General features: G+C 39.2%; 1 protein-coding gene across 11 annotated transcripts in view; it reads right to left on the bottom strand.

Annotated features, from left to right (window-relative positions):
* ERBIN (erbb2 interacting protein) overlaps positions 1-12,220 on the bottom strand; it is a 229,977-nt gene that overhangs the window by 29,390 nt on the left and 188,367 nt on the right. For all 11 annotated transcript variants that reach the window (XM_030565991.1, XM_030565992.1, XM_030565997.1 and 8 more), the window contains 3 exons: positions 9,270-9,384; positions 6,299-6,476; positions 3,827-5,366 (listed from right to left, as the gene is read on the bottom strand). In XM_030565991.1, the coding sequence (XP_030421851.1) occupies positions 3,827-5,366; positions 6,299-6,476; positions 9,270-9,384 (1,833 nt within the window). The remainder of the gene's footprint in view (positions 1-3,826; positions 5,367-6,298; positions 6,477-9,269; positions 9,385-12,220) is intronic.

The raw sequence follows: 12,220 nt of genomic DNA on the forward strand, positions 1-12,220 counted from the left end.
ATCATTCATGAAACTTTTACTAAAAAATCCTAAATAGAAATAATGATAAGTATGTTATATAAACCACTGAAAGTCAGGTAATGCAAAGCAAATGTGAACAGTGATCTTAATCATACTACTGTGTAAAAGTACAGGTAGCAACATATGAATTAAAGATGGCGATATTATTTTTAAGTTTGTATTCCTGATTTTTTTGTTTTGTAACCTTTATAATGTTTAAAGGCAACAGATTCTTTTAATCAGTGAATTTCCTTTCTTTGTTGTGGAACGTTTGTTAAAGAGGATGTACTTGTGATCTTCTAAATTAAATAATACAGTTTCTTTCCCCCGTATACATCCCAGAGGTCTAGAATACAGTATGGAATAACTCCCTACAAAATTAAAAGCCCATTTTGAGTTATAAACAGAAGCACACCTGAAACTACCAACTTTTGATTTACGGGACTCTCATAATTGAAGTGACCTGAAAACCAAAACACTTAAAAAGGTACAGTAATTGTAATGTTATTTGCTGAATGCCTTAAACAGAAGGAGATAGAGAAACATGCAGCAAATAAAAGACAGTTATCTGTTCCGTAACTGGCGTTCTTTGAGATGTGTTGCTCAGGTGTATTCCACTGTAGGTGTGCATGCTCGCCACGTGGACCGGTGCTGGAAGTTTTTCCCTTAGCAGTACCTGTAAGGGGGGGAGCACCGCTGCTACTCCTAGAGTGGCGCCTCTATAACGTGCTATAAAGGGAGCTGCGCACTCTCCCAACCTTCGGTTCCTTCTTGCCAGACAACTCCGACAGAGGGGAAGGAGGATGGAATGAGTGACTAATCGTATTGGCGGGAAAACACCCTGTTGAGGTGATCGGCTCACATACTGTGCACGCTGGGTTAGGTGCAAGGCCCATAGGGAGATATTGTGGGCTATGCAAAACTCCCATAGGTCCAGGGCCAAGGAATGTGTGGCCCCCTGCCTGTTAATGTAATACATCGTGGCCATGTTGTCCATGAGAACTCTGACTGCCTTCCCATGAAGGTGCAAACTGAATGCTATGCACGCCAGGCATACTGCCCTGAGCTCCCTGACGTTTATGTGGAGGGACAATTCCAAGGTCGACCATCTGCCTTGGGTCTGAATGCTCCCTATATGGGCTCCCCAGCCTAGGTCTGAGGCATCTGACACCAGGTCTAGTGAGGGGGGCTTCTCAGAAGGGAATCCCGGTCAGCATGTTGCTCGATAGGGACTACCACTGCAGAGTGGCCGCTACATTGGGTGGCATCGTGACAACCTTGTCTAGGCTGTCCCTGGACTGGGAATACTGGGAGGCCAACCAGAGCGAGAAGGGCCTCATTCTGAGCTTGGCATGCTGCACCACGGATGTGCATGCTGCCATGTGATCTAGGATTTGAAGGCACACTCTTGCCGTGGTCACAGGGAAGATCGTGACCGAGTTTATGAGACTTTTGAGTGTCTCAAACCTGTCCTGGGAAAGAAAGGCTGTGGCTTCTAGGGAGTCTAGATGTGCCCATATGAAGTGTATGCGCTGGACCAGTACTAACATGGACTTGGTCACATTCACCACTAGGCCCAGACCTGCACATGTGGACAGCAGAAATTGTATCTGGGCTTGTACCTGGGACCAGGAGTTGCCCTTTAGGAGCCAGTCATCCAGGTAAGGGAAAATTTGTAGCCCGCTCCTCCAGAGGTGGGCTGCCACCACTGCCGCATTTGGTAAAAAGCCTGGGGGCCGTGGAAAAGCCAAAAGGGAGGACCGCAGGAGGGTCGCAAGGTTATTTTAGGGGGGGTCATGGTCAGTGGTGGATTAGCCACTGGGGCCTCTGCCCAGGGGCACTGGCCAATTGGGGGCCCCCTCACCACCACACTCTGCCTGCCCAGCACTGCTGCTGTTGAGCAGGGTTGGGGGCGGGGGCTTGCTCTGCTCCACCTGCCTGGTGCTTCTGCCGGGGAGCAGAACAAGTCTCCATGCCCCGACCCTTCTCCCCAGCAGAAACACGGGGGGTGGAGAGGGACGGGGGTGACTGCAGGTGGAAGGAGTGGGGAGGGCCCCCCTACTTGCTCTGGCCGAGAGCCCCATAAAAGCGTAATCTGCAACTGGTCACAGTATTGCCACCCTTACTTCTGCACTGCCTTCAGAGCTGAGTGACCGGAGAGCAGCAGCTGTTGGCCAGGTGCCCAGCTCTGAAGACAGCATCCTGCCATCAGCAGCACAGAAGTAAAGGTGGCAATACCATACAATTACAACACTGTGAAATTTCAAATTTAAATAGCTGAAATCATGAAAATTATGATTTTTAAAATCCCATGACTGTGAAATTGACCAAAATGGACTGTGAATTTGCTGGGCCGCAGTGATGGTCCTTAGTTTCTGTGGGTACTCAAGGATCCACCATAATAAAAGCACTATTGTGAGATCCTTAAAATGTACATGATATAAGAGCTCACATACCTACCCAGATAAGGCTTGAGGCCAGAGTCTAGAACTTATTCCTACAAGGAGGGAATTACAATAATTAAGATTCTTGGTCATGAGGGCTAATGTTGCTGTTCTGATTTTATCACATAAAAAGATTACAGCCTGAAAAAAAACCTGTGCAGATTCAAAAAAATACTTTTGTTCCACATCCATTTAAAAGTCATGCTTGCGTATGATGTAGGGTGACCAGATGTCCCAATTTATAGGGACAGTCCTGATTTTGGGGTCTTTTTCTTATATAGGCTCCTATTACCTACCAGTCCCTGTCCTGATTTTTCACACTTGCTGTCTGGTAACCCTAGTATGATGCCAAGATTTTTAACCTTGCTTATCATCTTCAAATAAATCCCCTTAACAAGCAGGGACATAGAGGTGATGAAAATATTAACATGATAATCATTACCTACCAGAAAGACTTTATCTTCCTGAGGGTAAGGATAAAGCAGCTTGATGCATCTGACTGACAATGTCATCCAAGGAAAATGTTTTTAAGGACAAGAAATGTGTATTGCCAGCAGAGCAATGACACTCTGCCCTATATTTAAAAAATACTTTCCTAAGAGGCTTTGTATATACATTGGGCAACATGGATGACTACACTCCTGAAAGATGCTATCCTCTCTTCATACCCCTTGGCGATGACATATAATTGTTCAACAATGCCAATCAACTTATCTTTCAGGTATAGCAAAGCAGCTGCAGAAATATCAGCCACTGTCTCTTAGCCACCAATAGTCAGTCATATCAAAAATCTGCTGGGATCTACTACATGATCAGGATGGCTACGTGCCTTATCTCAAAGCATCAAAAGATCATTCAAGACTCTGACAAACATGAACTCCAAAATACTAGATTCCAGATTAATATCTACTTAGTGTGGCTTTGGTGCTCAGATGCAACTGAAACTACAAAGCCATTAATTTTTCAGTCACCTTGCAAAATAGAATATAATTTTTTAAAACTACACTACAATTAAAAACACTTACCTGAGCCTCTAAGCACTAGCTCCTTGGTGGAAGCCATGATGTTACATAATGGTTCATTCTAACATAGTTGAACTGAGCCAACAAGTATGATGTGGGGGGAAAAAAAGTTTTTTTCCTTTTTTTCAGGACGGGTAAGTTTATCATCAGTTATCTGAATATTTCTCAGAGACATTCAGCACATACATTTATAATTACCTATATTTTTTGAAAAAAATGTTCACAGGTCCCATTAAAAAAATTTCAGAACACATTTTCATTACAAAGTGAAAAATTAATCAAAATATAGATTACGTGCTTTTTTGTTTTTATAATACAGGATGATAGAAAGATGAACAATAAATTAACAATTTTTTTTACCTTTTCTAACTTTTTAGCTTCAATGTGTCGCAGTACCTGTTCCCGCCAATCATGTGGGACTTTGCTTTTTCCTGGAGGGTCTAACAAAGAATGTTCAGAATTAACCCGTGGGTTTGGTCTTTTTGTGGGACTAGTCCGTGAATAATTAAAGTCACTAACTGACATAGTTCTTTCTGGTATTTCATTCACTGAAGGGCGAGCACTCTGAGGTCTAGGTACATTTGGACCATCGATGCTGTATGTTCTTGCAGAAAGAGGTCTCGGTTGCCCAGACATTATTGGTGGAGCTCTTCCCATTGAATGCAAATCTCTATATGTTAAGCAGTCCCCTTCAGCAACCTGGGCACGCCTGGGGGGTCCAGTATCACCAACATTTATGGAAGCTGTAGAGGATATGCTGCTCTGTCTCTGAAGAGTATTTCTGGTTGCTCCAGGAACAAGTCTATCATTCGGTGGAATAGCCCACATTTCTATATGTCTTCCACCCATCCTTTGATGCATGTTATATGCCGCATTGGCTCGAACATTATTATGATTGGAGAAATTCATGTTGGCAGAATGTTTTACATAATTAGAGCTTTCTGTGCTGTCTGACCTAGATAGACGCTGAGGTGGTAAGCTCCCTTGTTCTATTTGAGCATTTTGTTTTGGGAGCCACAAGGTGTCTTTGGCTGTTGTACTGCTGCTATATTGGATATTATACTGAGGTACACTGAACATCTGTGCACCACTCGCCACTGGTCCTCTAACTACATTAGCACCTTCAGGATTGTGATTTGAATCAAACTTGAACAAAGTTTTTGTACAAGATACTAAATCAGAAGATGATGATGATCCAGGAAATACCTGCAAAGGATGGTCATATAGAAGAGTAGCAGATTTGCTTCGGACAATGTTTTTTCCATCTGGACCGGCAGATGCTGATTTTACCACTGAGTTCGGCTCTTGGGATCCATTGTCATTGACAATATCAAAAATTTTTAGAGCACCATTGTCAATGTTGGTGATACTGTGAGATTTCACCACAGGGCCACTTCGCTGTGGGGACAGATCTTCAGTGCTCTTTGAAATACATATATCCACAGAAGAATCAGTGTCAACTGTGATGCTTCTCTTCAGTTCAGCCTTCCTTAGAGATTGAGGTTCTCTCTCTGAATGTCCATTCACTTTATTTATAGAACAGAGGTTAGAATATTGATTTCTATTTTCTAAGTGCTCAGTTTCTTCTTTCATGTTATAGTTTGAACAGCCCTTTACCGACACTATTTCCTGTGTCTTTAATCTTTCCATAACATTTGGTTGTATTGTATCTTCACTAGTCAGTCTGTTGATGTTCATGTTAATTTGGTCTAATTTGTGTGATTCCTCAGTAGTTGTGTTTAGATCAACACCTTTTTCTATTAGAGCTAATCTCTCTTCAATCCTTAACTCATATTCAGGCAAATTTGTAACTTTCTCTTGCGCACTGATGTTTTCTTCTGCTGTGATGTTTAATTCACTTCCATTTTGCAAAAGGCTATTAAAATTTTCATCTTCTTGCCTGAAAAAAAGAGAGTTCTTTGAGAAAACCAGAGAGGCTGACAATAGCATTGATCTATTTTTAAATACTGGTTCAGATAAGTTGTGTATTATCATGCAGAAGTCTCACACCATGGATGCATGATGAGACAAAAGACCAATTGCTGACCTAATTTACAATGTAATATTCCCATTAGGAAAAACATTCTGTACTAATGGCCTAATCCTACAAGTTTTACTCGCATGACAAGTTGCACTGAAATTAATGGACTATTCATGTAAACAAGAATTCTTGTATTAGCAACAGCTTGTAAAATCAGGCCCTAATTTCAGAATTCCACTAAAAAATTCAGTGCTGATGTTTCAATATTTTACTTATGTCATTTTTGTTGCAATAAAATTATATTTCTGATTTGATACTTCTAAACGTAAGATCAGCATAAGAAAAATGACTTGATTTTAGTTCGCTATATCATATTTTAATTACTAAACTATAAACTGCTAGCCATTAAACTAATAGATTACAATGTTTAAGGAAATCTAATCACTTTTTGCAACCTGGGTCGTTAAACTATTTGCTCTCCAATATCCTCTGAATAATAGTAAATGATATGATGAAGTTTTCTGTAGAGGTAGTAGAAAAATAAAAGTTGAAAAGGATCCAATTATTGTACCTTACGAAGATGGGAACAGATTCTTGAGTATTACAATTTGCTGGGGTGCCTTTTTTTTTTAAAGTTATTTTGTGTTGCACTTCAAGATAAAAGTCCTATTTTGTTATTTAAAATTATTTTAGAATATGAATATTTAAATTAATTATTTAATGAACAATAATCAAGGTGTCAGACTGGACTATACCAATATTTTGTACTAAAAAATAAGCAACAAGTTTCTCTATTGTAGTTGCTCTGGTATCCTGGTTGTTATAGCCTTGCTATAAACGGTTTCACAAACCTGATTTTGGAAATAGCAGCACTATGTGTTTCTTTGTCCGGAGAGCACACTGAAGTGTCATTGCTACTGTCAGTATTTAGAGAAACTGAATCTGACATTCGAGAAGGAGAGGAACAATTGCTGTTATTGTGATTGCTGTTGTGGGTGGCTTCATCTGATAAGGAATCTGCATCTTTATCTGAAACAAAATTTTTAAGTTTAGTCATGCACATATTGATCTTCTATAAAGTCAACAAATATTCACATGCAATGCTTATTACTAGAAAAGGAAAGTATAATTTCTTCATACACTCTAACACTATAAATAATTATTTATTATTATTATTATTATAAATTGCCTTTGCAAAGTTCAGTTTTGCGTCATATAATTTGACGGAATTTCTGTTTTTGTCAGCAATGGTTCCTGTTTAAGGAACAGCTGGTTAAATGCAGCCAGTACATGTCCACTAGTGAAATTCAACTTGTGCTCTTTTTAAGGTTTATTGGCCAGGTACCAACGTTACATTATATAATATTTTCCAAAGGCCATCAATCAAATCATGTTCCACGTTTCTGTTTTTAGAACCCCTTTAAGTGCTTATATTGCACAAATGTTATTAGCTTTTTTCCCAAGTGAAGTGTTCAGCTTCATATGTGAGAAAAATGGTAATGTAGCAGTACACAAAGTTGCTACTTCCTAACCTTACAATATAATTCCATTTATTTGAATCCAGTGTGCCCTCATGTAGCCCTATTTAAATCATCTGCTGATTGCAGAGATAAAGGGAGGGTGACACACATTAGTACCATAACTGGGCCCCGGGTGATTGCTACTTTCCACCACCCAACACAGAAGTAATGAGGTTGAGTAGTGCCCGTATAAGAAAAATTTAAATTACTGATTATTTTTTAAGAAAGGTTTTTAATGACTTACGGCTATAAATGCAATGCAAACGGAATAGGAAAAGAAAATTAAAGACCAGCATTGAATAAGAATGAATATAAATGACAAGTTATACTGAAGACAAGCACAGGTACAGGTAATAATATGCATTAGTTACTTACTACTATAAGGGAATGTAATATTATGCATTAGTATTGAATATAAATGGCAATTTCTACTGATGACAGGCACAAGCACATACAAAGCTATTACTACATATTAACTACTAACTTTACATGTACTGTTTTTGCCCTTAGTAAGCACAAGATATTATATATTGATTTAACAACTTACTATTTTTAAACAATTTAATACTATTATTGAGCTTTTACTACTACTTTTAATACTGCAGTATTGATACAACCTGAGATTAAATGATTCCAACACTACCATTTTTAATACTGTAGTGTTAACACAACTTCAGATTAAATTAGTTTGAGCAACCAGACTTTTTTATAACCTTACCCTGCATTTGTTTGAAAATACGTTACCCTTTAGTCGGCCGTTTTTTGCAGTGGCCAGATACAGATGGTCGAAAAGTGCACATTCCTTTGGTTCAGGAGGTGTTGGTTGGGTTTACCAAAACACACACACAGACACACACAGACACACACAGACACACACACACACAGTTTTGTGCCTTCATACTTCTTATTTTATTTGTTGAACATGTTTTAAAACAGACCAACCAATTAGGGTAGGCTAATTTACTGTGGTGGTTGGGGTTACTTTGATATTTAATTATTGTTTTAATTTTATAAGTTATGCACAAGGAGATAAGTTATTTCCATATAGCCCATTGTTTTGATTGTGAGTAATGTGGTTTTATAACCTATGCCTGAAGGCCTAACTTATTTTACCACATAGGAGTTAGCATAAAGCGTTATTTGGTTGCAGCGTTTTTTGATTGCAAGTTTTAGCCTAATTTTGCAAAGCTTGCTTTTTGAAGCTTCCGGAAGTTAGAGGCCTAACACTGACAATACTTTTCTTCAGTTTAGGCTTGACAATACAGTTGTTCAAATTATTTACACTTATAACGTCTCAATAGCCTTCATCACTGACAGTGATTAGTCAGGTTTTTCTTAAATAGACAAATACTTAAAACCATTATAGGACATTATTTAAATACAATCTGGAGTTTTAATCAACTCAATGAAGTTTTTTTCCTACTCTTTAATAAAGTACAAAGTATTAAGCAAACATCAGCATTACTCCCTTCATTCCCCATATTTCTGTATCAATGAAAATGCAGCTCAAAATAGCACTTCAGTTTATCTGAATGCCAAGTTATCTAAAAGTTTTATATGTCCCCCAGTCATCTGGATAAACAGGAATGTACTGTATATAGTTATAACACAGCTATATATTAAACAAAATATTCTGGAAGAAAACAAATCTTTGAAAAACCTTTGAATGTGCTCTAAATACTGTTATGTTCTGAAGAAAAAGTTTTATAAATATAGCAAGAGAAGATCAACAATGTTTTTATGCCTAACTATAGTCCAGAAACAGAACCAGAGGCCAGGTTAACAAATTAATTCCTGCTGGTGCTTGAGTTAGTCTCTTGGAGTCAGATTTTCAAAGTTAGGCAAGGTGAATTTTATATGTACATTTGCCTGTCTAATTTATGTGTATGAAACCAGACTTGCTTATGACTGGCTAGTTTGGTGCCTAGTAGGCCATGCACATGGTGAGCAAGTAGAAAAAATTATCCATCAATAGCTATCAGGGAGTGCAGCTTCCCTCCACACTTTGCACCCACAGGGACCCTGTATTCCAGCCATGTAGAGAGTGCTCTGCAGCCTTGCTGACACAGTCCTATGACAACATAGTGTCCCCCCCGCTGCAAAACTGTGAAATATATATTTTTTTTAATCTATCAAAATTAGGGGGGAGGGGAAGGTTAAAAATAAATCACTAACTACCAAATTTACAAAAAAATCAAAATCAAATTCTGCCATACCCAGGTATTTACTCAATAATAGAGAAATGAACAATCCTCAGAACCATATAACAGTACTCTTGATTTTGTGTGTTTTGTTATCTAACCTTTTTTATTATTGCTAAGTGCTACTACTTTTGGTTGGTTAATGGAAGTTTCTATCAGCGGTGGGCGCATTTCTGCCATTTTCATCTCTTCATCAGAAGAGAGTTCTTCTGACTCCTGCCAAAGGAAAAACAAATAGCGTTTATGCTGTAAATCTTTAGTGGGTTGCTTAAAAAAGTTAAATGAATGCTATAAAAATTGCCACCCTACAGAAATCCCAGATATTACAAATAGCACTAATGAATGCTTAAATCATAATTAAGTTTCCAAAAGTTACTAATGATTTGGATACCTCCACTTTTGTTTGCCGAACTTGAGACACCAGGGCAGATGCACAGCCCTTTCTAAAAAAAATCAGGCCACTTGACGTGTCTCAGGTTGGCATCCAAAAACACAGATATTCAAAATCATAAGTGATATTGGAAAATCTAAAATGGCAGCTCTAGCAGAACAAAGTGTGGTAAGGAAAGCCTATAGGCAGGCTGCGGGGGTTTAAATTCCTACCTGAGTGTGCCCTCCACTTTGCAATCTAGTTAATCCTGAAGCAAAAAGTGATGATATTTTGGCATCACTTTGAGGAACAAAAACTAGCTAAGCCTTTGGATATTTTGCAGAATTTCAGCATCTGATAGTTTAGTCTCTCCCCTTTTTCTGGACACTTCTATTACGATCTAATAATATTCTCAAATAAAATGTGGAGCAGTAGTAAACTGAATTCAGATTTATATTCATAGGGCAGGTATTTGCTAGGAAGTTTGAGGTCTGAATCTAGGTATTAAGGCCGAATACTCAAGGGAAAATGTTTTCTGCTTCTTTTGGTCAGGGTTCAGTCTGAGAAGCTGAAGATTCAACCTCTTTCTGATGTGAAGATATGGAACAGGAGGAGAGCAGGGTGAGATGATCAGAAGGCAATATATGTTTTTCCTTTTGTGTTGTTTGGCTACCTCCTTCTCTAGCCTATTACTGAGCAGCTTGATTGATGCCTGTAAACTTTGAGGGGGCAGTATCAGTTGCACAAGCATCCACTTTCCAGAGATACATCCAAAGAAACTTTTTTAAAAAGTGATATTTGAAACCAGGGGACTTATAGGAGAACAACACTTAACTTTACCCAAGGAGATTAAACAAAAAGTTTCCGCTTGGCTGATTTTTTGAAAGGCAGACGTCTGCTTGTCTTTTATTTAATCACACCAAGCTAAAAGAGCTCTGGCGAAGGTATTAAAGGCCATAGCAGCTTGCCCAGATGCAGCTGAGCACCATAATTCTTTTTGAGTCACTTCTTTATTTTGCTCAGTTTGCTCTTTAAGAAAAAAAAAATCTCCCTCCATGATGTAGACGGTTCTTTCAGGGGAGTCTGTTTTCTCTTAAAAATACTGCTAAATCCTTCTAGTAGGGAGACTGGAAACTGAAAACTGCAAGATTAACACTTCTTGATATAGATTTCTTCCTGCTAGGAGTTTCAGGATATTTCAGCTGCAGGACTTCTGGTAGGAGCTACAGGGGGCTCTTCTTCCATGATGCAGACTGACTAATAACTCTATTCCATAGTGCCTTTGGCTGCAGTAAGGAAGGACACAGGCTTATTGTGAGGACCAGCAAACACAACTTAGCCCCCAAAAACAGAAATGTGTTTCAATGCAATTGGGACAGTCACTCACTCTAACTATCTCTATCACTCTCCCCTAGATTTTAACGCAGCAGATAAAACAGTTACTGAGGTGTACTAGCATTGTTATTCTTTGAGATATGGTTGCAGACATGTAATTCTACTGAGGTGTGCAAATGCCCAGTACACCAAAGAACTTTGCTTAGCAGGACCCACCAGGGTGGTGCTTGTGCCCTTAAATAGCCTGGGGAGGGGCTAAGGGCAGTGCCACCCCAACCCTTCAGTTCCTTTGCACCGAATATGAAGAGCAGAGATGCCGATGCAGAGGGGATGGAGGGTGGGTCGTGGAATATCGCTGCACCCACATCTTGAAGAACAACAATTACAGTATAAGTAAATAACCATTTTTCCTTCAAGTGGTTACAGACATGCATTCCCCTCAGGTGACTCACATGCAGTACTCTTAGGAGATGAGGCTCGGAATCTACTTAAGTAACGATTGTAGGACTGCTCTCCCCTGCTTTCCTGCATCTGACTTAGTTGCAATGGTAACAGCACAGTACTTGGTAAAATACTATCAACATTACTTAGGCACTCACTGAATGAACCTGTAATCTCTGTGGAGGCATTGTCTGAGGTACTCCGTATGTTGTCATAATGCAGGACGCTATCCACCTGCAAATCACCTGTGCAGAGACTGCCTGAACTTTCATTCGATTCTCATAGGAAACAAAAAAATGAGGGGATGCTTGAAAAATTTTATCCCTTTCTGGGTAAGATACTAAAGTACCGTCTCATATCCACGTGAAGTCGCTATTCATTGGCATTCAAATGCAGCTTAGAAAAGAACACTGGTAAATAAATCATTTGGGTAAGAGGAAACCACTTTCAACAAAAAGTGTGATGTGGCTGTAGGGCCACCACTTTGTCTATGCAAAAGTGATTATACAGGGGCTCAGCCATGAATGCCTGTAACTCGTTTTGCCTCATAACCTAAGTCATGCAGAACGCAATGCCATCCACAGCCTCAGAAACAAACCTGACATTATAATCAAAGAGGCTGATAAAAGAGGTGCTGTTGTCATCATGAACAGGTCTGACTACCAAAAGGAGGCCACCAGACAACTCTCCAATACCAAATTCTACAGGCCACTTCCCTCAGATCCCACTGAGGAATACACTAAGAAACTGCACCATCTGCTTAGGACACTCTCTACACTAACACTGGAACAAATCAACATATCCAATCTGTTGATCTGATACCAAATCATTTTTTTTAAATATCAAAAATAATATTTTTCAGAAACATTTGCAGTGGCTTGTCAGAACTAAGAATACGCTACTGGG

Source organism: Gopherus evgoodei, chromosome 6, assembly GCF_007399415.2.
Source record: "Gopherus evgoodei ecotype Sinaloan lineage chromosome 6, rGopEvg1_v1.p, whole genome shotgun sequence".
Lineage (NCBI taxonomy): Eukaryota > Metazoa > Chordata > Testudines > Testudinidae > Gopherus > Gopherus evgoodei.